Source organism: Habropoda laboriosa, unplaced genomic scaffold, assembly GCF_001263275.1.
Source record: "Habropoda laboriosa isolate 0110345459 unplaced genomic scaffold, ASM126327v1 scaffold15, whole genome shotgun sequence".
Classification (NCBI taxonomy): domain Eukaryota; kingdom Metazoa; phylum Arthropoda; class Insecta; order Hymenoptera; family Apidae; genus Habropoda; species Habropoda laboriosa.
This window is the reverse complement of record NW_017100141.1, coordinates 2,758,928-2,785,186: the sequence shown is the minus strand read 5'-3', so window position 1 is coordinate 2,785,186 and position 26,259 is coordinate 2,758,928. Positions and strand designations below refer to the sequence as shown.

The window sequence follows — 26,259 nt, the reverse complement described above, 5'->3', positions numbered from 1 at the left end:
GTTATACATATATTACTACCGATATGATATATGTATGTATATGTACTAATACAATAAATTCATCTCCTATTTATTACAACAAATACATCATTTCGACGTGCATACATTTTCCCTTCGAAATAATGTTATTCGTTGTTAGTAAAAAAGAACATTAATTTATCGGTGTTTTAAAACAAAATGTTCTTTATCATTTTAAACAGAGCTAATATTTCAAATGTTTTCATTCGACACTGTACACTTACGCTTCGTTTAACGCTGTTCTCAAAGCGTAAAATATAATCTCGAAATATGTTCAGTCAAATATTCGTCTTCTCAATATTCGGGTAATAATACAAGAAATTTATTTGTTCAGTTTGTATCGAGTATTAACACCAGGACTAAAATATCATACATACAATTGTAATACTAACATCATTGTTTATGGTAAACAATAATTACCATTTATCAATTGTCATTAACAATAATTAATAATCAATTGTGAAACTGATATCACACATTGATTTCTATGTTTAGTCGTATCGACTTACGACCAAATTCGACTATCTTCTTTAAGGTCAAAGATATGAATAAAAAATCTTCAACCTTTGTCTTTACTTTCCGTCAATTCTTCGTCCATCTTTTCGTGGACAGAATCGACGTGATTTACATCGACCTCGATCACGAAAATAGACGCCGGTGGTGTTTCCTCGACGTTGTCCACTTCCGCTGGGAGAAGGGGCATCAAAGGTTTATAAGTCTGTAATTCCATCGTAATACAAGAAGATGCTCTTGAAACACTTGAATCGATCCTATTATTTCCGAAGTTGTCACTTTCGTTTCGTTGTAATTCGGTGCTGTTTTGACTCGTGTTGTCGTTAACGCAGCCGTCAACTTCCTGCTTGTCGCTCTGCGAGGAACTCGATGTATTTCCCGCCTCCTTCTCTCGAAATGAAATGTTACGACCCGCGGTAAGCGATCCTTTCAATTTGACGTCAGTAACCTGCAGTCAAAGCACACGTGATTCCATTTAGCCATTCGATCGATAAGATAAGATATATTTCCAATAAGCAACGGGCATCTTTCGATAAAGTGGCAATTTTATTTATCGAAACTTTCGAAAGTAATCGACTACACCTGTTAACTACTCGATAACAGCTGGATCGCTAAGAGACAGATTATTCAAATCAAATATCACAGCTATCTATCCCCACAGAGCAAATATGTGTACGATAGACAAAATATGTCATTGTACTAAAAAATCAACAGCTGTTGCGCCCTCTACGGTTTAAGGTAGAGATTTTAAGAATTACATTTACCACGGCCAGGCAAAAGTTAGAACTTGTTTCCTGTCGATAATGATGCTAGAAATCAATGAGGCGTTACCTGGCGGAGTAAAATCGACCTTTGACCCCTCGTAGAAGCCACTCCACCCGCTTGCCTTTGAAACTGTCTTTGCGAACCAACCAACGAGCCACGATCGTGTATCACACTCACTACACTTGACTTCACGTCGCTGTGCGGAAATAGAAGCCTCCACATGAAGTTTTTGAGAGCCGCACGGAAATCCTTCAGATGATAAGCGTAGAGCAACGGATTGCCAGCCGAGTTCAAATGCGACAGGATGATGCAGAAGTTCATCAGGATATCGTTCACTTTGCATCGCGGGCAGAATGCCATTACGCAATTGATAGTGTAGAGAGGGAACCAGCAAATGATGAAAAAGATCACGATCCTCGACAAATTCTGCGTAGCTTTCACCTCGCGCTTTCTGGCAGCGCCGAGCAGACGCAACATGGTCCCTGTTGTCTGATTTCCGGTACGACTTGGATTCATCGTCACGATTTGTTGTAACTGAGAAAATACAATGCGACATAAGGGAGGAAAGAAATGTCTAAACCCGTTTTTTTAAGAAAGTAAACTATTATAATTTTCCAATACATTTTTTCCCAGGAGTATTTGCCTCAAGGGTTGCTCTGGATTCTCTTTGACAAAGTGGCGGAAAACAGTGAATAATGTATTTTCGTAATAACGTAAGTATGGAATTTTTAAGAGGTTATGTAGAGGCCATTAGGAGAATTAATCTATCATACCATGAACTAAGGACTTTGTTATCAAAGAATCTAATGTGAAACTCGATCAGAAATTTATCGTATTTACGTAGAATACACACCTTAAGTTATCGTGAATATTTCGTATTAATAAAAGAGGTAATTTTGGAGGGTCAACAAACAGAACGCTGTCTTCATTCATTCGTGTCGTGTTTGCATACGTACAACACGTCACACACACACAGACAGACACAGATACAGTGCCCATATATTTACGGTAAAAGTGTCTGACCTGCTTTACGACCACTCTGTATATATGGGCGTAGAAGGCTGCAATTAATAGCGCTGGAAAGATGATCGTGGCGAAGTACAGGAACACCAAGTAATCGTAATCCATCACCTCAGTGAAGATGCATTTCTCGTTGGATTTCTTGCCTGCGTTCCATCCTAAAAGCGGCAGGAAACCGACCAAACTTCCGGCGATCCAACACACGCAAATTATACCTGAAAATACAGAATTTTCTTGCAAACCCTACACCGTTATCGATTCAATTATTCCAGGTAAATTATTAACACATTACCGACCGATTAGATAGATCTACCATTTCCTACTTTTTCATTATCCACGACGAATTGTATTTTATTCTCGTGTACTATTGCGAGAAATTTTATTCCGTAATATTATTAGGTATAATAAATCATCGTTTAATTTTGCATTATTAATTTTTCTTACACAGGATTTTTAGAGATTCAGCCAACTGCGTTTCGTTGGTAATATGTTAATACACTACCTGGAATGATAAACAGCGAATAATACTCGGAAAAACGTAAAATGTCAACAAATCTACATATTTCACATCAAGAGGATATTTCCAGCGATGAAGGACGTTTTGAGGTCAACGAGGTTCTTTCAGCGAAAGATTTACAATTCCATTCGAATTTCACAAAAAGTACTCTAACCTTTTCTTTTTTTTTTTGTTATCTCACGTAATAAATGTTTTTTCTCTGCAAGTCGCAGCAATGTGTTTCCACGATCGTACGAGCCGAGCGCGAGGACGATTTTTTCGGGCGAAGAAGAGGGGGATGAAAAGTCGGTCAAAGGAGCCGATGATAGAGGAGCACGTGAACATTATCGATTGGAGAGCACGGCAATAAACGCACCTTTTTCATCCGGCGGAGAGATGGTATCGGCCGGCGAAGCTCGTAATTAAAATCATACGTGCCATAAACAGGCGAAACGCTTGAATTAATCACGGCTGCGAAATGAGAAACGTCTAGCTGAGCCATTAATTTTTTCCCCTATTCGACGATAAAATCTCACGTTCACCACGTGAATTCTAGATGTAAGCAAGGTTTGGTAACAACCTATTCCAACGTATCCACACGTCCTCTGGTTTTCAGGGAATTCTTAGAACATCTCAAAGGGAATACTCGTGAAGCTGAAGAGGATCAGCTTGATTTTCTTGTCTCGTGTTTTCCAGACGAGGAATATGGAATTCAGAGAACAGATAGACGCGATTTTAATCAATTTTCTTATGCACAGAGGGAGAAGAGAAAGTCTCCTGGGAAATCGAATGGATGGCCATCCTCATAACGTATGCTCTCGTTGACATCACCGAGGAACGCATCGATACGCTGCAGGAATTTTTTGAATTCTTTGATTAATTACACAACTATCGTGTGGATTATTCATTATGCGTAATCAGTACGCTATTGTCAGCTCTCACATGCTAGAAAAAACACTATGAGGAGCGTGAGCAATTTATCAAGTTACATCTTGAATAAAAGAAGTATCTTTTATTAACAAAAATTCCTTCTTACTTATTGTGAATTTATTGAATAAAATAGAATGACATAATAAATGTAGAATAATTTATTAAATGTAACTGAAGCAAACAGAATGTTCCTAAAGAAATTACCACGCTAACGACTCAACAATCAGTCACTAATGAAAAATTCAATATCCAGTGCATTAATCAATTTGAAATGAAGTTCTCCGGGACGATCCACGATGAACCTTCTTCATATACCTTATTAAAGCGTCTTATGCACCGGGAACATGCACCACCTGTTGCCGCCTGAGGTACATTCTGTTGCATCTCATCGATCCAGCCCGGTGAAGGAGAACGATGAAATTTCTTCAAGAGAGTAAATAACAGGCACAGAGACGACTGAGAAGAATATTTCAATTTGGGACAAGAGATGGTCCACTAAATTTAGACCAGAATTTACAACAATAGTCTTCCCGAGAATACACACACATCTGCACAATGTTGTCTAATCAGTTTTGTCACAAGTGTACGTCTTGTATCCTAATGCCTTGAAACGTGATGGGCATTCCTTATCACGTGTATACTTGGTACAGAGAGAAATTTCGTGCATGCTGCGTTTCAAGCGTGGAACAGCTGCTTTTGAGAAGAGTTCAACGACCAACGTTTTGATCGTTTCATTGAGGAAAACGATCAACTACATCATGCGCTATATTTACAAGTGACAGAATCGCTCAGAATAATTCCAGTAACGAGAGAGAAAGGCTACGTTACAATAATATTCAACATACTTGTCCACAGATATCGTTTTATTTACAAAGAAAAATTGGTCGACTAATTATTCGTCGGTTTGAAAGACTACAAAACTTCACATAAACAGAAACAGTACAAGCTGACAGAAAATATCGTTAGAGATACGAGTGCAGATAACAGGCGTTCACGAGCAAACAATTCCGTAAATTATAATTGCGTGGGCCAGTGTCTCGGTGTTGTTTTATCGCAGCACGATTAAACGGTCGCGCGTGCCATGCAGAACGATTCTAGGAAGAGGCGATTTTAATTGGATCATCGGATTGCACGACCCTCTCATTGCCGTGGATAACAATTACTCGATTTAACGGTGCGATTCTTCGAACTTTCCGCCTGTCTACGAAATTATCGACTCGCACTACTTGCGCGCCGTCGATTTATTCTTCTCCTGCCTCGAGAACTTTTAACGAGCTTTGTCGCTCAATCACGTCGCGTTAGACTTACAAAAACGTATGAAAAAGAAAGAAAAACAAACGTATTAGAGAGACATTAAAAAAAGGGGGAGGGGGACGTTATAGGGCCTTTGTAATTGGTGGGACGTTTCGTGGAACTCTTCAAAATTCCATTCATGTTTCAACTTGAAACTTTAAACTGCGGAACTTGTAAAACTCGAGGAGCTATCCAATGAAAAAAGTTGCCTCCTAAGTATACTCGAAAGATAATCTATATCTCGCTGATTGCTCTGTCTAAACTTTACTCCAAAAATAGACACATTTAGAATTATTCTTTACACAACTGATAAGAGATAATTAAATTGTAGTTTCTAGGATCAATTAAGCAATGCTTCCAGATAAAATTTACATTTTATCAATGAGAAAGAAACCTCTATTCGTGAATAGAAATGCAAATCCACGAAAGCCTCCATAATTATAGAGACACGTCTTTCAAAGATCTCATAAATCATTGAAAAAAAAAATTTGTTTAACCCTGTGACTGTTATCGGCGCCTACAGTCGTTCAATAGTAATAATATGTTTATATTCTTTATATTACCAATATAAAATGTAAAAGAATGGTCATAAAAGCAAATGATAGCGACAACTTAATTCCTGAACATGTTTCATACACAGCAACTATTATATGCTATAACTCGACCGCACAACAGCGAGTGCTTTACTTCTGAGTGGCCAGCAGTCAAAGGGTTAATTGTCAATCTGAGTAATTTCTTAACCATATCATTACTCCCGATACTATCTACCATTTCAAATCACACTCTCATCAATCTCACCCCTTACCTATGGCAGTTTTAGTGCGTACGGTGCGTGAGTATCCCATGGGATGGAGTATCGCCCAGTAACGATCCACGGACACCGCCACCAGGCAGAAGATGCTGATCGTGCAGAGTACGATCAACACGGAAACCGTGAACAAACACGCGTGCAGATTGGTTGGTAAACCGATACTGGCAAGAATCGCGAAAGGTATAGCGAACAGTCCAACCAGCAGATCAGCCGTAGCCAATGAGATGATATAATAGTTGGTACGTCTACGAAGTTTCCTCTCTTTGCTGAATACTATGATCACCAGACCGTTGCCAAAAACCGCGCAAACAGCCACAAGGATCTCGCAAACTGTGTAAGGTAGATTGAGCTCCGAATGGGTGGTCGCATTCACGGCTGTTACGGTCAAATTATTGGCCAACTCGCTGGCATTTGATGGAAATTCCATCACGATGACACTCTGAACGATATCTCGAAGCGATCCTGATCACCGTTACAGTGAAATACGCACTTTCTGTTTTAGGTATCAGGACAGAGATCATCTATTGATATTTCTCATCGGAGGAAGAATGTTAAGGTACATCCTCGTTAATTTGTATTCGGCGGATGATCGATTAGTAACATGGTAAATACAACCAAGTCGCAAATGGAAAGTACAGTAGGTCGCGTGACCAACGTTTTTTTTCTTTTCCAACGTTTTTAATGGATCCCTGTAATTTTTCTGTAGACAATTTCCATGATGTCTGGGAGTATCACGCGAGCTTGATGCCACTGCCTTAAATAGATCCTGTTCCTTGTCGAAGACGCGGCGAATCGTATGTTAACGGGACAAAGAGGAAATTAGCAATCAGCATCTTTCTCTCTCATTCAGGTTTGATCATGAGACGACGACCGTTAAGTATCGTTTAACGATTGTGTCACGCTTCACGGTTACCGATCGATTTCGTTTTAACAGAAAGACACCTGCACGTACGGCGTAAAAGACCGGAAGGAGGAAGCATCGCCGCTTATTTGTATGGACGTGACGCGATCGCTTACGATATTTGTTCCACTTTCAAACAGGGAGAGCTTTGTCTCTCTTATTGTATATTGATCCACTGGAAATGTGTAAGGATCTAGAGCAGATCTTTCATTCAGAAAAATCTGTATTTCTCAACGTTTCTCGATGGATCAAAGATCATGGTGTTTCTTTCGATTTCTCTTACAAAGTGCAGCTTTCTCAGAAGCAACTAAGATTTCCAACCGTGTTTCCAGGTAATCTAAGATATCTCCGAGTAACCACGTTTCGCCAAAGAGCAACGAATTGGGATGCAGGATAACTGAAGATCACAGGATGCGAGCAGTCGAGTTCATTCAGCGGACGTTTCGAGTCCAGCCACGTTTTGGACGCGCACTTGCGAAGCTTGTTACGAGCCACGGCTTTACGGCGCATGTTCATCAGAGAGCGATTCTATCTTATAGCGATACGCGTGCCTTTGAACCACGTTGCCCCTCGTATTAGGGTCACGTCGTGTAATCTATCATAAATCTCGAAGGTGTTCCGTCGTTTCTAAACACTCCACACTTTCGACGATTTCATTTATCGGTTTTTCAGTTACTCCCATTCTCGAACCGTGAAGCTTCCAGCTGAATTGAAATCGTGCGGAAAGTAATGAGGAAAGCTTCGAGATCGATTTGATTTTCTTCGCAAACTTTCCCTCCGGACAGCGGTTTAATCGAGTACAAATATCAACTTTGTCATGCTATGAAATTCTATACTTTAACTTGAGAGCGTATAATTTTTCATTTTTCTATTATACACCGTTACCGCGCAATTTGTTAAAACTGATACAGTGTTCTTTCACGACAGAGTTCTTCTCTGTTCCTTGACACTTAAGTCAACGTAATATTGCAGAGTGTCTTTTATTGCTCGTCTCACCGGGGTGCAATTAAGGAACTGTTCGTGTTCGATGGAAGAAACAGATTAAAGTTCTAATTTCCCGGCAACGTGAAGACGTCTTCCTCCGGAAAAACGTTGCGCGCTAATGAAGGGTGGAACAGACGTTTCGATCGCTGTTAGTCCGCGACACAATTCGGAAGTTACGCTCGTTTTTGCACAGAACTCTCCTCGATATTTATTTCAGAACGCTCCAGTTAGCGTGAAACGTGGAATTGAATTTTTACGTAGCACAAATTTCCCGGTATTCGTGTCTCGATTTTCGATTAACGTTTCGTCTGAAGTGAACTCGATAAAAAATGTAAAGTATTGCGAAGAAGCTTGTCTCTACGATTAAGTCAGAAGGAATGAAACACGTCGTAAATAGCAGTGGACGCAATCGTGTTTTAATATCATCATTCACACCGATACTCTATTCTAAGCTTCTACGCCTATCTTTATTTATAGAGGCTTGGCGTATCACTTGCCGAACATTATCATAGGCTTCATAATATTTTCATTAAACTCTTTCGATATATTTGTTTAAACACATTTTTATTCGATTTTTACAACGATCAATCTGGGTAATGCACATTTGAATGGTGAATTTTTATTGAAATTTCGCGAATCGAAAGATCGATTCGATTTTCGTTCGATGACCAATCAGAGTGACGCGGATTTTCACCGAACCAATCAACGTCAATCAACGACACCGCGCGCTTTTTTCCCTGAGCAGACACAAATCGATCGACGACCAACGTGAAAGGCGTGTGCTTTTTCCGAAAAGTGTAGAATTTGAACGTAGAATCGATCAGTGATGGATATCACAGGTACAGGGAACGCGTCCGCCTTCTCAACCCCGTGGCGCGTAACTGAGTTCCTTTTCGTGACACACGGGACACCGCGTCGGTGGAGGTGGAATGAACGCAGTTATAGGTTATGGCGGTAGTGGTAGACTGGAAAAGAAGATCGACAATGATGTGTGCCAAATGTTTCATTTTATAGGGTTCTAAGATACCTCGAAATGATCCACTTTCAGAATAAAGGTGATTCGTCAAGTATGTGTATACTTTATTACGGGGGATTGGAAAGAGTTGTGATATCGATTTCGCTCTTGAAAAGGTTATAAAGAATTTTTATTCTAAATAACTGTTATAAGAAACCGACATCTGTTTCGAGTACTGTTCTTAGTCGTTACTCTGTAATCAATATTGAATCTTCGATTCCGTTTAATCGAACTTCGAAGAATGATGGTGGAATACGACACTGACAGTTGTAGATTAATTGGGTTTCTAAACTTTTCGATATTGTATTTATCGTAACTTCAGTTTCTCTCGAAACAGCAATCAAAGCTACAATTCACAATTCGATCGGCACATATTCGAGACGGTGGCAATTCCTGCGAAAACTTCTTACGAGATTTGTAATTGGGTAAGCGTACTGCGAGGAAGATTCAATGCCGTGGCTGTGCTATACTTATGAAAGGTTCGCGCGTATGGGGCTTCTGACGCCACGTGCGCACGTGCGTGAAATTGTCGAACGTGGAGTTGGCTCCTTGCGAGAGAAAGTAAGTAGTATAAATTAGTTTAGTTTCCTCCTGATAAAATTAAGAGTTTCAGGCAACAGCGTGGAACTTCGCGACACTTCGTGAACTTTTCGATCCGGTTAAACTTCACGCTTTTCGTCCTCCTTTAACTAACTCACGCAACTTGAGTTTCTCGACTACAATTCATGTAATAAGCGTCTCTCACCTCCAAGATATCCGTGGAAATGTTTTCTTATAAAATACACGATGAATGGTTAAAACTGCCGTGACAGCGATGGACAGCCATGTTTTCTTAATGGATCTCGAACGTATATAGGTGGAACGTGCAACAATGTTGAAGCAAGTAACGCGATTACGGAATTACGTGCGTGAAAGTGGTGGTTATTTTGTTTGATTAACGCGAACGAACTTGTAAATCTAATTTTTCGTGTTTGCATGCATAAATTAATAACTTCGACGCGCCTTTCGTCAATATTGTTTCACGACGTGTCTTTCGTCGTGAGAAATTCGAAAAGTCAACGGACCGACTAATTAGCAATACGCATGCGCGTCACGGACAATATTGACCACAAGAATAGAAAACTATTTCTTTTTCACGGCACCGTTATTTATACATCTGTGTGAATATCACCAGGGGCGCAATCTTGTATCTGAGTCATCAGACCCTACGAGATGCCGTCTGTTTCATAGACTGTTTCGTAATATATGAAATTAATCCAGATAAAAGACCAGTTGATTCCATAAACTCAAGTTTATTATGTAATTGATAAAAAGAAAAAATAGCTACTATGTGCAGGATACAAATCGCGGAAATAAACTATTTGCACGATGATTTACCAATCAAGTCGGATCGTCTTGCAAACTGACGGGTATTTGTTATTCCGTTCGACATTAGACAGGATCGGATTACTGCCAAGGCTAACCAGACAAATGGATCTGCGCATTTTTCGTTCTCCCTTTTGCACAAGGTGGTTATATCCAGTGCCTCTGTGTCTGTGTGTATGTGTGTGTGTGTGTATATACGTACGTAAGTTCATTTGAAATGAAAAATCGGACACTTGAGCGAGTTCTGAGGATCCAATCTTATGGCAGAGTATATCCCCCACGGTGATTGATCCCTCTCTATATCTAATAATCGAAGATCGTATAATTTTTCTGCGACGTACATTGATATTTTTGAATCCCTTTCTAAATTACCATTTTACCACTTGTGTTGGGGGTTAAAGAAAATTATATGGTATAATAAAATTGACGATGAATTTTAATTGCTAGAATGGCCTTAAGCGTGTCTTCGACCTTTGCCTGTTATTACATTGTTCTAATAGCCGGCAATTACGTAATTAGACCGATACGCAGCGCAGGAGCTGTCGGCTTCCATGAATTTCACGGCTGTATATTAAGAAATCGTTGAATTTTTAAAGGGAAACGTGTGGCTCAATCGATGGGACTCGTTTCCTTCTTGCTGATGGAAATAATAATATAACACAGTGGATGGAGGGTCAAGGATATTTCAAGGTTAGTTTCGGGTAAGTTTATTTTATAAAGTAAAAGAAGATAACCTCATTTATGGCATGACAATGTTTTTTTAATTAATTTTCATTGAATTTTTTTGTGGAATTATCCTAAATAGAATTGAGATTGGTAGAGATCTCTTTTTTTATATCGAAGTTTAATATGATGCGCGATTTTTATAAGTTTGTTCAGCGTAAAAGATCGATAAAATTATGTCCCGGATTGATATGCGGAAGCACGTGACGCCATCAACGTTCTGCTTTCCTGTGGTAGTCAAACATTTTATTACTTTGAAATAATGAGGTTTATCTTGTAGAGTGCACTTTTCAAGATGTCCTAGTCAAGAATAGAGTGCATAAAAAATAAGAAGAAAGATGGAAAAAGAAATGGTCTGCATTCTGTAATTAATGTGTTATCTGTTTTATATTCTATAATAAAGCAACCTAGTAAAATCACAACTTAGCCTTTGCATCATATTTGCAACTTGTATATTATTCCTCTCACACGTTTCAACATGATTGGACTAATGATTTATGGTATGGTTTCTTACTAGTACAGACAGCAAACGTAGGAAGTGAAAACTAGTGTAATTTTCAAATGGAACAAAAACTATGCTGTTTGGTGGAGAGCTACACCCCATCCTAAAAGCATTTTCGCGTCAAATATCGGTTGAAAGATTCGCATTTCTTTCTTACGAAGTTGTACGGTGAACTTAATTATGTTTTAGGGATTATACAAACTTTTTTAATAACTGAAGCATGTAAAAAAGTTCTTTTTGTAAGATAATATAAAGTACAAGTGAAAAGCAGTCATGCTGTATACATAAAATCATGTATAATATTTAATTAATTATTTAAATTTATAATACCTATAATTTACATCCAGTAATTACACGCTTAATTATTGCAATTAGCGCCCGATTAAATCGATATCCGTTTAATATTTGTTACTTAATCATCTCGTTACCATTTTTTTCATACTCTGTATCATTAGCATATACCTATTCCTTTATATATTCCAACAATAATCTAAAAAATTGTAGTATCATCGAAGTAATCCTCGATTTTGAAAGGATGCCTCATGGAATCAGTCTTCTTCAATAAAGCTACTGATAACGATTGATTCCATGTGACACGCGTATAACGTCTTAAAGACACCTCCTCAAAACGGAGGCAGCCTTAACGAACGGTGAACGAGTCCATTCTCAGTAATTCAAACGTACTTATTGTACATAACAGGCGCATAACAGGTCGTTTAACATCACATAAAAGGATCCCTAATTGCGTCGCGAAACTGAATGAGTCGTCGTGGCTGGACTAGCGACATCGAGAATGCGAGTTTGCACGGGACTGAATCGAAAACGGGTCATGTTCGTGTTGCACGAGATATGTAAACACACCCATGCGACTAATGCGATTGGATGCTCGACTGGAAAACAATAGTGCAAACACGAACTTCCTAATTGTACGAAAATTGTAAAAAAAAAAAAATCTTTTCTTTTCCTACTATTTTTTACGTATTTATTTTTTAATAAGAAAAAAACCTTTTTATTTTCAAATAACATTTTAAAGTTCACTTTTCGACGATGTGTCGGGAGATTAATTAATAGTAAAAGGACTGAAAATGTTTTGGTACCTTGTGAAATTGCGATGGAATTATAATTAACTGGTTAACGAGGTCCAATTGGCTTTGGCGTTGTGTAGCACACTTTATTAAGGTTGCTGTGCATACGTTCAGTAAGTTGCACGGTGTGAGATAACTCAGGTGGTTTCCGCCTAGGGAAACATAAAAAAAAGTTGCCAGCGTCTGGTGACGAGTAATGGGATCCAATTAAGGGATAATTTTTTCGTACGGTATATGCGCGGTGTAAAGTTTACTCGACGCGTTTATCTTTATTAAGTACAAGATAAACGTACAGGATATAAATAAGCATTTGACAAAAAAAAAAAAACAAAAATTATAACGTGATATTGAAAGAAGTAAAACTAATTTGAAACGGGAGAAAATTACCAATTCCATCTTTCGATGTTCTCTTATCGGTCGCTTCCATCTGGAAGCCTTCTGCTGCAGTCCAATACCAATTTTCCGGCTCACAATATCAACGTTAACGAACCTCGCCGTACTTACGCGAAGCAATGTACCCCGCTGCACGATCTATAGAAATGATCGGTTATTCGTACATGATATTGATTAAATAATAACCAGTCCAGCTGTACTCGTAGTTGAATTTCAAAAGCTTGTTTCATCTGCTGCGATACAAGCTGCTAATTTGATGTCGCGTTGAATACTGTCGATGAATTGCACCGACTTGTGTAGTATTTCAATTCCGTCAGTTTTAAAAAATTCATTTGAACAAAAGTAGAGATAATGGGTTTCGTGCTTTCAAAAAACATATGGTGTTTTATTAAATTAGTATTAAATTATGTATAACACTTCAAACATTCCATACAAATTAGTATTTGGAATTACGTGGAATATTGTACAATAGTACACATATTTTAAACGGTATAACAATCGTGTGATTCATCAGTTCATAGAGAATGCTGTTGTGCTGGCCCTGAATGTATTTCTATTCGATCTTCTCCAAGGTTCCAACGTTGCGCATATTACTATATATATAAACCATATCCAAAAAGCGAATCCGAAGAACGTAAAGACCCCATAGCTGCAAATAGACTGACGTTACACTACCATTACCTTGGATACCAAAATAATCGTAACATCGATTAAGTCTCTTACTTTGTAAGCCAAGCAATAAATATTCCTAGACTTATGGTTACGAGTAGACTATAATTAGCCAGAGGTCGTAAACTTAGTCGGGGCGGAATGCGTAACTCGTATCCGCCGGAAAAGCCGTTCTGCGTTCGTTTCGGTAGTTTCACAACTTTTGTAGGTGGTTGTAGAATCTGTCGGCAAAGACTGCCGAGGAAACCACGTCGATGATACATTCTACTTATCTTGTGTCGGTACTGTTCAGAAAATAGGATTCCAATGGAAAAAGTTTTTAATAAAAATTATATAAATTGATTAGTAATTCAATTCCAAAATATTATTAAATAGATATTTGCCTCTGAGTTTATATAAGTACAAAGTGTGTACAAATTTCTAACGAGGAATGCACATTCGTTACTTCGGACAGGTTGTAGTTCTGGATCTCCCATATATTCGACATATTGGCACGTTTGTCTGTCTTTCTGAATAGGAACAAATACACCTGGTTTACTCGTATCTAAACTAGAGTCCATCTGAAAAATTAACGTATTAGGATTATTTTATTAGAGAGAAATAATTGACGGAAAATTAATTTTCCACCTGTGATTGATGACAGAAAGATGTCGATAAAATACTGTCGTGGTATTCTTGGTCGGCTTCGATGGCTACCTGAGGAATGTCTTCTACTTTAATCTGTAAAGACCGTGTTTAAAACAAAGCACACTTTGTTCAAAATATACGCGTATTTGCTATTTCTCTTTACCTCGAAAATTTCGATTAATTGTTGCTGTGCGTTCGATAGATAAATAGGAACACGACGTCGTTCTTCTATACTAATATCATCCGAGGAATAATCTTCGCCATTAAAAAATTCCCATATAGCTATAAGATATCGCCTGTTTTTTCTCTTCTTTTCCAATGCATCAATTAAACTAGTCGCTGTTAAATGTGCTTGCTTGATTGTGCTTAACAAACGGATGACCTGAAATAAAAATTTGAAAATAATGAAATAATTCAAATATATGTTTTACATTTTTTATACCTGTGAAACAGTAGCCACAGAAAACATTGGAACATATTGATGTGTTGGTCCTTCAAGCTCCAGAATTTGTTGACGTAAGGTCGATGTCCATTGATTCGTCGACATTCGACTTCTGCTTAAACCAACATCGTCTATGTGACTCTCTATTTCGCAAATTATTTTTGCCAAATGTTGTTGTGAAAAGACCTACGAAAAATAAGTTAACAAAATATACACTAACTTGTAATTCAATCATCTGAAAAAACTGAACATACTTTTGTAACTCTAAACAACATTAATGCATTTTTTGGAGCCACAAGATCTGTCCTCATGAAACGTGGAAGTAATTGCTGAAATATTGCTGTGTAAGCTAATAAATTGTGCGCAATAAAGGGCATCCATCTGTATGCGTCATGTATCTTTCCTCTTTCCTCTTCTTCCGATTTACTATAAAAATATAAGACAATTTTTTGGTAATAATTTCTTAAACGTTTGTTTAAATAATTATTTACCCTTCCTTGGTGTATGTTATACCAGGAAAGTATCTCCATGGTTGAATAAAGCTTAACCAAGCTTCAAGAATTAATCTAAATGAACTGTCTAGAGGCCAGTGATGTATAGCTTTTCGAAGGAATGTGTAGATTTTGCCTTGAACAGAAGGCAAAATAATTCTGAAAATAATACAACATATTAGGCAAAATTTTTGTATAATTTTTAAATGATATATGAATTTTTTCTTCATTTATATTTATATACCGTTTAAGCTCATCCATTGCACTTTTGTCACCTGTTGCGCTATTTGCAAATTCATGCAAAGTCTTTATAAACGCCCGTACAAGGCGTATGTGTTCTCCGGAATGAATGCTATGCTGTAAATAAAGTTACATGCAAATGCATATACTCTATAAGAAAATTTTAATTATACACTTACACGACAGGGAACGGAAGCGGAATACGACGTGTTTAATCGCGGATTTATATGATCATCCTCTATATATTCTACCCAAAAGTCGAGAAATACTTGAACCACGGTTTCGCTCCTCCAAACTTGCGGCAAACATTGTTGTTGCGGCACTGTTGACGCAGAATTTGGAGATCCTGGCGATAATATTGAAGTTCTCAGAAGCCGCGGTGTTTGCAATCTGTAATAATCTCTGATTAAAAATTTTAACTTGTTGTTAAATTCTAAAAAAGTATATTTTTCTTAGTACATGCCTACAAAATACCTTTTAGAATCAGGTGATTGAACTAGTTTACGTTGTGGAGTTTTTCTAATGTATGGGCCAATTATTGGCAAAACTGGAGAATTATCTCTGGGTAGAAAATGATACAAATAGCAATGAGCTAATTGAACATAAACAGTTTCCCAATTAACCCAAACATTTTCCTGTTGCTGTACTTGCAACCATGGGTTTGTTAGATGGTATGCAAAGTGGAAGATGTAATATTCAAAGGGATATGTACAAATATTAAGGATATACTTTAAAAAAATTTTAAAAAAGCATTTGATTGAATTATTACATTACAATATCAAAGGATACTCATATTTAGAGCAGATACACAACGTGTACCCTGTTCATCTCTGATTTTGTCAAGATAAAATGGTGGTATTACACCTTCCTCCAACATTGACCGTACTTTTGCCTAAAATTAAAAAACAATTTTAGAACCAATTATGCTTCTATTTATAATTTTCAGTAATTCATAATCCTGTTTTTACATACTGGTAAATATGAGACTGGAAAATTGTATTTCAAATAACAATCTGGCAATAATTTATAACATAAAGAAAAAACTGGCCCCTGTGGATTAAGGAAATTGCAAAGTGTTTCATACTCCTGTGGATTTCTTCTATATGTGATACTGTGTAAACCCCAACCAATATTGTCAGTTGTCCCAAACAATGAGTCTATCAATATTGGAAACACATGTTGCAATTCTGTTGTACTTGATTCATCTATTAATGTTGCTATTTCCTTGCATCTTTGCACCAATGGCATATTCAGATATCTCTGCACTCTGATCTGTATATTAATTAAAAAACCACAATCAGATTTAAACATTGTATTAATCAAACTGAATAATATGTGTTGATAAATGAAGTTACATAAACCTAAAATTGAACTGCCATAATTTTTAGTGCAGTATGATATGTATATAAAATCGATGCGTACTTTATTATTAACATTCTATTTACAATGTAAAGTATGTTTTTTACGTGCTATTATATAAGGAGAAAACGCATACATTATTTTATATATTAATTTATTTGCAAAAACTCATACATTCTTTATCGATACACAACAAATTACATTAATTTATTAAAAAACTATTCTATCAATGTATTATATATTCAACAAGCCGGTTAGAGTGTTTTAGGTTAGGTCAGGTTATGTTTGCGAAAATTCACAACTTAAACGTTAATGAAAATAAAATACGCGTGTGTAGTACCGTAGCAACGTCTGCGGATGAAGCCATATTCGTATTTGTCCGTTTTTGCGCGAATTGTTAGAAATAACATTTAAAGAACGTTTACTGACTACTTGCGACTAATTCGCGCCAAATACACAATTTGAGCGAACAGTGTTTACCACTACAAGAAATTATTTCCCTAGAAATACTCTATACCCCACAATTCACAAGTTTCAAAACAGACATCTAAAGGCACAAATTAGAAAAATAAAACCCATTGCATTTCATATAAAAATTCCTTTATTAGCATTCCAAGGCAATCCTCATTTCCATTCAATTAACAGTTCGCCGTTTGCTCAATGATTCATTGAACAATCGGACTGCTGCTTTGCAAGTTTCCTCGATATGATTAGCAATACATTAACAAGTAATGTAAAACCAGAGTGGTACTCATTGTTTTTTCTGTCCACACGAGTAAATTCCAGGCTTATAAGTCGGTAAAAATGGTACGTAGTATGTCCATTTCCATCTGTGAAGAATGAAAAACAAATTCGTGCGAAAAATTCAATTCCTAAGAAAAAATTGAAAACTTTAAAAGAAAATGTGTTATAAAAATTTATACCTTCGTAAAACTTTCATACCGAACGGAAAATCGAACGTATTAGGTATATATTCTTGATCCTCTTTCTCATCACCACCAGTATCTAGTTCCATTTCCTTCGACCACGCAATTAGTCCACGATCCTCAGGTGTACCTTAAGAAATTGATAACAATAATTATCGTTTCGTAAAATGAGATATTTTCTTTCTCCTGGTTACAAATCTTACCGGGTATAATATTATCTAACACACACCCAACCACACCCCCCACTAAAATAGTCGTGCTAAGTAACACGGTAATCACACCGTCGACTATATCATTTCCAGTCTGTATCACGCCTGTGTGATTGATCATCCACTTTGACAAAACCTGAAAATTCCACGACATTTTCAATCAATTACTTTTGTAAATAAACAAAATTCCAACTCGAATCACTGGTTCTGAAATTACTACTTCGATCAGTTCAACGTTGAATATTTTTTTAAATAATTACATTTAAAAAATCCTATTGAATTTTGTGTGAAAAATTGTCTCACCAGTGGGAAGAAAATAGAGAATCCAAGAATATACAAATTTCTCGCCGAATTTAAATTTATATACTGCAACGCGGAGAGACCTAAAAAAAAAAATGTTATCTTCTGAATTCTTTTCATTATTTTCATTTCTTTTTCTTTTAGAATTTCAGATATATTTTAATATATCGGCTCGGGGATGATGATGAAGACTGCGCCAAATTTGCTAATCAATCCCTGAAGTATCATCAGAGCACAAGCCCACTGTATCACCCTACGACTGCCGACTTTGGTAACGCCTGTTAATATTTCGTTTAAACAGTTAGTTCGAGCCATTAAACTGTTACATAAAAATTCTATAGAAAAATCAGTGACAAAGAAACTTTATTCCAAATAAACTATTATAAAGAACTGAAATTTCTGTGTACCAGTTTCAAAACGGTTCTGCAATCGACCCTTAAAAAATCATTATAAAAAAAGAAGTGAAACATTTCAAGAGCCGAAATTTATATGAAAACTATTTTTTTCCAGAAAAATCGTTCACCTATGGTTCCCACATTCTCTCCAAAAGTGTTCGTTCCATTTCCGCTGCCCCAAAGGCCAGCCAGCATCGTACCAAGTCCCTCTATACCGATTCCTCGATTAATCGCGTGAACTGGAGGCGGAGGAGCGCCTGAGAAAGAAATTTCAACGAATTTCAACGATAAGAATATTTCTGATTTCTTAGTCAATTAGGAGTTAAGCTGGAATTAAAGCATCACACCTCTTTGTACAAGTCATCGTTAGTAAGATACCTGGTATCTTCAAGGCTCTAATATCTTACATAAGTATTCTAGACTAATAGAGGAAATTGGATTGTTTCATTATAATAAACTGTGTAATAAATCAGTTTGCCAACGATTAGAAATTCAACGTTTCTTGTTACACCAGCTATAATATAAATAATAAATAGAAGCTTCAAATGCTATTTACCGCACATTCTGGACGTTGTTGGATAATAACTGATAGATTCCACTGTGCATGCTAATACACCTGCTAACATTCCAAGCACACCGGACAAAGAAACAGTTGGCGTACCCCATTGGCCAGGATAAGGTACCCTGAACCACGGAGAATCGTAGATGATCTTCAATTTACTGTCTGCTCTAGCTGGATGACCAACTGGTAGAGTATCGGTCACAGTTAAAATCGTGCAGATTATCCACATGACTATTATCGTTAGCAATACCTAGCATGGAAACAAATTGAAATAAATAATTTGTTACAGGGAAGAAAATTAAGGTCGATTTTTGTTGAATACTTACCGGGAACAATTTGAATAATTCGAACCACACGAGCTTTATTCCTTGGCCTTTGCGATACATCAGTATCGGGAATGGTACGTTAACGAGTATTTGAGAGTACAATGTTAACATCAATATTGTTCTGGAAAAAAAAGTAGAAGAGAATTTGATAAAGAAAAATTAATGTACACTTCTGGTTGTAAGTATTAGGACACTGAGTGTGGAACAAGTCTAGATATTCATTAGAAAATTATTGAGATTCTTAAGAAATTGTTCAGCTTGGAATCTCGTGAAATAATTGAACCTTTTCGCTACGGCAGATTTTAATGCGTAACGTGGATGACTGACGGTGAATCTTTAACCGTGGCTGGAAAATTTGTTGTTTCAACCGTGTCGTTTTAAAATTCCATAATTTAAAAAATTAAAATTAACTTCTGTTCTCTTTAATTTAAAAAATTAAAATTAACTCTGTTCTCTTTAATTTAAAAAATTAAAATTAACTCTGTTCTCTTTAATTTAAAAAATTAGAATTAAACGCGAGCAAATTTTCAAAACAGGTGCCAATAGTAACGAAAGGGTTGAAGAGTATAATAGTTTCTGTACAAACATAACGGGTGTCCTAATATTTGTGCAAGAAGTGCGAGAACTACAATCGTACCCAACTGCAATTCCCCAGTGTTGAGAAGCCGCGTCAGCTGCATTTTCAAAGAGGGATATTCCAACAAGCGAGACAGTTGGCACTATAGTTAACGGTGTGATATATTTCAGCAAATATCCAATGATACCTGTTCAAAAAACAATGCTGAAGAGCGAGAGTTTCACGGAAAAAGTACGAATTTTAATAGAACTTGAAGAAGTATTGGAAAAATCGCATTAAGGTATTACAGAAAATGAATTGAAATTAATTATATTATGAATTTGAATTAATCAATCATATTTATACAACTGTTTTTAATTACAGAAAGGGACTGCAGACTAAGGATATTTTGTTTTTCACGTAATGGAAGTATTTTGAAAAATGTGACACGGAACGTGTGAAGAAACGACTCGAATTTACAATACCCCCGAATCCAATAACCACTTGGAACAAAGCAGACACAGCGATGGCTCCTGAAAGTTCCCTCATCCTGACTTGCCACAGTTCCGTGCGATTCTCCGGAGACATTTCGTTCATAACTTCCGGCGCTGGACACTTCCATTGTGGCAAACTTAATATCGCCAATGTTGGGACCAAAAATGATATAGTTCCTCCTTGAACCAGTGGCAATCTGCGACGAAGAATACAGAAACAAAAATACTCGAATATCCCTAACGCAAGATGCACTTTTAGTTTTATTTACTAATGTAATCGCAAATGAATCGCAAATTTGATAAATGAACGGTATTTTTCACTGAAAAAGGGCTTACTATTTTAACAATTACCACGTTCACGAATCCTCTCTCCCTATGAAACACACCTGAGAATTATTCGTGTCGCAGAAGAAAAGGTCTAAACGCAAGCCGCAAGTTCCGGAAGAACAATCTTCAAGTACGAAACTCTGCTAATTGTCTTGCCATAAAGTTCCAAGCAAAAAAGTCGAAGATCGTTGTTCCGTGAAGCTGTCAGGTATCGTTAACGATCCGTAAATCTTGCTAAACAAGAGTAATTTCCCGCGGCAATAAAGTAACGGAGAATTAGCATCGGAACAAGTCGCGAACAGGAGTTTAGCACGCGTAATTATTGGTCGCAAAAATGATAATAATTCAATGGCATCCGGCCTTGATCCTCCAATTCAGTTCTACGTTTATAAATAATACACCAACGAGCACTGCTCAATTTACCAATTTACGTGCAAATGTTGCTCCCCACAATTACGCGATAGTCACATGGCAACGTAATTAGCATCGTTGCGATGTAATCGGTAGCACAAAGAAACCATAAGTTTCTTAAGAGAGTCGATTAGAAAATAAAGCGAGTATAATCACAAATTTTTTTACATCCTTAATTCTAGAAGAATTGGATGGGTCAAAAATGACCCAAAAGCAAGTTTCCAAAAAGATCTCCATTTCTATCGATACGAATCTAATTTCTGAATTATTGTTTAGTTGCATAAAAATTCACTTTTGGAAAGTTTCTAACGGATCATTTCGACTCGGTTGGTCCTTCTAGCTTAAAGACAGAATTGCGAAATTTTCGAGTGTCATACTAATATTCCTGATGGCCAGATAATCGGCCAATAAACACTGTCGTTACACGAATTTGCTCATGTAATCTCCATCTTATCAGATGGACAGGGTGTGAGTCTATTTTTCGCGATTACTTTCAAGAATAACACGATTCGTTTGTAATTCAAGTTTATCGAAGATCTTCGAAAATCTTGCACTTGTTCAATACAATTGCTTCCCATTCCGGCGCCACTGAGGCCTCGCTTATCTGTTTAATGGTCTAGAACGAAGATTCCTCCGATGTGAATCAAGCTCGTAAAAATCAGCACATAAATCAGACGGAGATGACGTTAAAATATCGACCTTATGCGGTACAAGCGTAAAGCAAATTAAACGGCGATAAAATTAGATATGGATAATTGAAAATTTATGTTTGCTTTTTTTCAATCGACGAGCTGATGGTTTGTTACGTGAATTTTATTACCTGCATCCTACTGTGGTCTGAAAGAAGGTGACGAGTCCTGTGACGAAGATCATAGTGGAGATTATGTAGCTCCTGGATGGATCATCCTCGGCCATGCACAGTGCTGGCGTTAGGATGAAAGGAATGGAGACGATCGCGCCTATCATGGTCAAATAGTGCTGGAAAATTTATGAGATAATGATCGGTATGCAGAAATGTGTAAATAATTGAAGAGACATTTCTTCCAAATTATAAATTATAACTTTGCTATACTTGAGGCTGCTTTAAAGGATTCATCGATCTGTTCTAACGGCGGAGTAACGAAGCAAGAAGGCTTCGTTAGAGATTAGGTTTATCTGTACTATTCATTGAAACAGTGTGTTCACTGCAATTTTGTTTTTACAAATAGTTTTTAGGTGACTGAAAAATTATTTAAAGCGCATATGGACTCTCTTAGAAAATTGAAGGAAAAATTAGAAAATTAGAAAAAATTATGTCTCTTCGATAGATATCTGGATGGACCGACACTCTTAAGGGAAGATACTCGAAAGTCTTGTCAAGATAAATTTGTGTAAATAGGAGAATCGTATAAATCTCTCCTCGTTCCATTCTCTTTGACAATCTTTGTTCCATAGAATCTTTTCCAAAAAGGGCAATATGCAAATTTCGAGTTACACTATCAAATTTTTATATTATCACCGAATCTACTTTAACCCAGTAAAATCGAGTCTCTTAATGTTAAACAAACTTGATAAATCACTCCAACAATAAATTAAAATAACAAATTAGACTTTTTATAATGTAAAAAAGTTCGAATTGCATCCACGATATTTCGACTGTATCAAGATGAAAGTAAATCTTCCTCCTAGTTACAACTAATTCACAGAATAATCTAATCTAATCTAGTTCGATGTTTAAGATAATTTCACGATCTCTATCGTATCTCGAATACCATCCGAATATGTTATTTTTAACACAATACGAATTTCTTATGGATTAGCGATTAGTATCATCCACGAGATATCTCCATTCAGATGGAGAATCATATTTTCCATCATTTAATCCTATTACCTTTTCAAAGATTCCCTAAAGAAAACATTATTCGCCTATTTTTTATTCCGAAATACCTGTAAAGCCATGAATAAACAGAGGTACCACGGTGGAACGTCGTCGATGCCATAAGTGAGATCCGTGTTCCTGTGGCCGCCAGGAGTTTTCGTATCCGGAGGCGTGAAGGTTGCATTTTCCACGTTCTAAACACACCAACAGATGCAGCCTGCATAATATGCGTCTCAAACTAGCTCGATTTCGCAAAATAATTTCAATTTTCACGCTACATTAATTCCGAGAGAGTGATATTTAATTTTCTCCTAACTTCGCCAATTTTAATTCTTTATTTTTTTTTTTTTTACCGCAGCATAACTCTCTTCCGCTAGAAAATCACTCCAATTTAGGCGAGCTGAAACGAGAATACGCGGCAGGATATATTTGTTATTATAATGAGAAGCTCGGTTGCGCAATTACGTTGGGGAAGTACCACGTGGACAGGAATAATTGTATCACCTTGTTCATTAAGATTGTATATTAATCAACACTAACGGAATAACGAAACTGAAGGAAACTCTTATTCCTTCTGTTTCGTCGTTTTCTCAACTTCACGTTTCAACAGTTTCTCCTCTCGACGAGTAACTTGAAAAAAACAAAAGTAGCTTACAGAGATAATTATTGGCAATCGATAACGTCAATCGCCGCAATTTTTTTCTTCCACTCTGAAAGATTTTTCTGTAAAATATCGCGGTAGAGATTTTAATATGTAACAGGCGAAGCTGCGTAATAGGCAAGACGCGCGATTAATGATCCAAGATCTAGATTTTTTTTTCTCTCTCTCTCTCTCACTCGGTAAAGTTGAATGTATCTTACAATCTCGAAGGAGCAATTAGAATTTATTAGTACCACTACGCAGCCACGAGGCTTCTAATGACTCGATTACGATCTAAATATACTGTCGATACACTGTCTTGTTTCAGCAAGTTCACGATCAAGTTTACATCTCCTGTTGTCTTCGTAACGAGAAAAAAAAGAAGAAGAAAGAAAGTACTTGTAAAGACGAGAATCTCTTATTTAATCGTTGTCAATATAAACTCAATAAAGATAAGGATAGTGGTAATTTGTTTGCATGGACGTCTCGTTGCCTGAGCGGCACTGGTGTTACTAATCTAATGGCGTAAACAATGTTTGGAGAGCAGGGTGTACTTTCGTAAGGGGACACTGAAAATCTAGGTCAAAACACTTTTCTTCAAATTCGTTCGAATTTAGGAACAGTTGAAAATTTACTTTTCACTACTTCTTAAATCGATGCAATTAATTGTGAAATAAAAAAAGAGGCTAGTATTGGAAGCAGAGATCCACCTGACACGGCTATCGTTAGATTTTATTGAATAATTAATTTTTTATTGAATCTAACTGGTTGCATCAACCGCATCAACTAGCACGCGGTTTAACTGTATCCAATTACACAAAACGATGAGAACGCTTCTTATGAAGGATCTTTCTGTCACGATCGTGCTAAACAATAGATTATCATCTTAAACAATATCCAAAAATGCTAAAAAAAAACTTAGAAAATTTCCAAATTTTCATATTCTTAGTAATTTTAAAAAAATAGACTTAATTAATTCAAAAAGTCTCCCTTTTCGCGCGCTTCACCTGTGACCATTATTAACGACACCTGATTCAATTTAATTTAATTTTCCTTTCTATTTGTAGCTAAATAATTTTGTTAGTTTTTATTATCGAAAACTTTCCGCCAGACGCTGATTGTTCAACCACTTACCACCTCCGTCATCTGCATCCCGTTTTCAGGCATTTTGGACTCGCGCCACGCGCGAACACAGTATCGAATATTTCGACTGCCTTTAGAGTGTATCCTGTATCCGGTGATCCAGCGTCATCAATGAGACACGAACGATCCTTCGGGAACCACGGAAATTACGGTGGAAGCTTCGTTCCTCTCGACACGACCACGCGAGAGAACATCCACGTTAAGCCGACGATAGTGACGAACTGTCTCAATAGACGCAATCGCTCCTTAATTTATCACTAAATGCCTGCTTAAAGACGAGGTATTCGCTGGTCTCCGATCGTCTTTCGATTTCAACAACGGAGAAATTTTACTGGGAATTTTTCGATTAAACGCACGCCTAGTTGGCGGCAATAAAAATTGATAAAAACAGAGAACGATATTAAATAAAGAAAAAGTGGAAACTGGGGAGACTAGTTGATAGAATTTAATTAGGAATAAACAAGCATAAACAAGGGTCGTTCGTCATATTACACTATGTGAATTTTGAAAGTAATGGTAAACCGTCGGAAGATGATAATTCTGGTAGAATTGTTTTATGTAGAGTTGGTGGAATCGATAAAATCATTTTCACACACTAAAGATCGTGGATCATTTATTGTCAATTGATGTTTAAAATTTTTTATTACAATTTTTCATTACCTTCTGTTCAATTTTGCTTATAATGGTAGAAATTAACCTGTAATTATTAAGGATTAAGGTTTAGACAAATTTTTTAAATGAACCAATTCCGAATTGACATTTGACGGACCTGAGCGAAGCTCGAGCTCTGTATCTCTTGTATATTGTTGTTTTGGTGCTCGAATTACGTGTACTCTGACGCCTGACTATATTGTTTTCATCGACTATACTAGATTTTTTTCACTTAGTGTAGAAGGTGATCTACATGTATCTGTTAATTCCTGGTTTGTTGAGTTGCGCGTAGATTGTAAAATTAAATCGTTCCGTGGCGCACGTGTCAATTACTTGCCAAAGAATCTCACGCGTATAACTCCACATTGATAAAAATAATATTATCTGTAGTTTCGTCTCGAATCTCGGCGAAAAGATAAAGAGAGGGCTTCGAATTATTATTGAATTTGTTATTGATCAATATTGATCAATAACTCTATCGATCATTCGACGAATGGTAATTTCTATGATTTCTAGGATGCTCAAACGTAATTTCCGGAAATTTGCAACATCCAGAAAGTTAATAAATCAATGCTTACATTCTAGCTAATATTCTGTCAGCGTTACTTGAAGACTATCAGTGATACACTGTGGAAACGTAAAAAGGATTACGATGATTTACATACATTGCTTGCAGAAATGTGGATATCATTTTAATAAAGAGCAATAAAATTGACACATGGTTCGGGGTAATTACTGTAACGAATATCATTACTGTTCCTTTGTACTGCACTTGCGAAAAGAGATAATTCATGTATTTTTATGAAAAAGTAGATCGTT

General features: G+C 36.8%; 3 protein-coding genes across 3 annotated transcripts; all 3 read right to left on the bottom strand.

The window, feature by feature from the left end:
* Positions 1 to 577: 577 nt before the first annotated feature.
* On the bottom strand, positions 578 to 6,273 carry LOC108571348 (adenosine receptor A2b-like). The gene is made up of 4 exons (XM_017933368.1): positions 5,841 to 6,273; positions 2,320 to 2,531; positions 1,363 to 1,830; positions 578 to 979 (listed from the first exon to the last, which is right to left on the bottom strand). Exons 1-4 carry the CDS (start codon positions 6,271 to 6,273, stop codon positions 578 to 580), a joined length of 1,515 nt encoding a protein of 504 aa, XP_017788857.1.
* A 7,051-nt stretch (positions 6,274 to 13,324) lies between these two features.
* Positions 13,325 to 17,009, bottom strand: LOC108570862 (sphingomyelin phosphodiesterase 4). Its single transcript, XM_017932794.1, has 14 exons — positions 16,983 to 17,009; positions 16,256 to 16,555; positions 16,073 to 16,175; positions 15,758 to 15,989; positions 15,463 to 15,673; positions 15,288 to 15,400; positions 15,044 to 15,202; positions 14,807 to 14,978; positions 14,553 to 14,738; positions 14,274 to 14,492; positions 14,111 to 14,203; positions 13,867 to 14,043; positions 13,538 to 13,767; positions 13,325 to 13,463 (listed from the first exon to the last, which is right to left on the bottom strand). Exons 1-14 carry the CDS (start codon positions 17,007 to 17,009, stop codon positions 13,325 to 13,327), a joined length of 2,361 nt encoding a protein of 786 aa, XP_017788283.1.
* Positions 17,010 to 17,329: 320 nt separating this feature from the next.
* Positions 17,330 to 24,994, bottom strand: LOC108570933 (solute carrier family 23 member 1). Its single transcript, XM_017932875.1, is given in 12 exon segments — positions 17,330 to 17,472; positions 17,566 to 17,698; positions 17,772 to 17,913; positions 18,081 to 18,355; positions 18,601 to 18,729; positions 19,029 to 19,284; positions 19,361 to 19,481; positions 19,998 to 20,124; positions 20,402 to 20,607; positions 21,969 to 22,126; positions 23,075 to 23,200; positions 24,781 to 24,994. Coding segments are annotated over 12 exon segments (1,785 nt in total). The 5' UTR covers positions 24,814 to 24,994; the 3' UTR covers positions 17,330 to 17,393.
* Positions 24,995 to 26,259: the final 1,265 nt, after the last annotated feature.

What these genes read in the sequence shown, in the direction of transcription:
- LOC108571348 (XM_017933368.1), bottom strand. Translation starts at nt 6,273, where the DNA reads ATGGAATTTCCATCAAATGCCAGCGAGTTGGCCAATAATTTGACCGTA. An exon ending in ACGCACTAAAACTGCCATAG is followed by an intron (nt 2,532 to 5,840) that starts GTAAGGGGTGAG and finishes CTGTATTTTCAG; the next exon opens with GTATAATTTGCGTGTGTTGG. An exon ending in ACAGAGTGGTCGTAAAGCAG is followed by an intron (nt 1,831 to 2,319) that starts GTCAGACACTTT and finishes GTATTTTCTCAG; the next exon opens with TTACAACAAATCGTGACGAT.
- LOC108570862 (XM_017932794.1), bottom strand. Translation starts at nt 17,009, where the DNA reads ATGGCTTCATCCGCAGACGTTGCTACG. An exon ending in TTCCAGTCTCATATTTACCA is followed by an intron (nt 16,176 to 16,255) that starts GTATGTAAAAAC and finishes TTTTAATTTTAG; the next exon opens with GCAAAAGTACGGTCAATGTT. An exon ending in CCGCTTCCGTTCCCTGTCGT is followed by an intron (nt 15,401 to 15,462) that starts GTAAGTGTATAA and finishes CTTTATTTACAG; the next exon opens with CATAGCATTCATTCCGGAGA.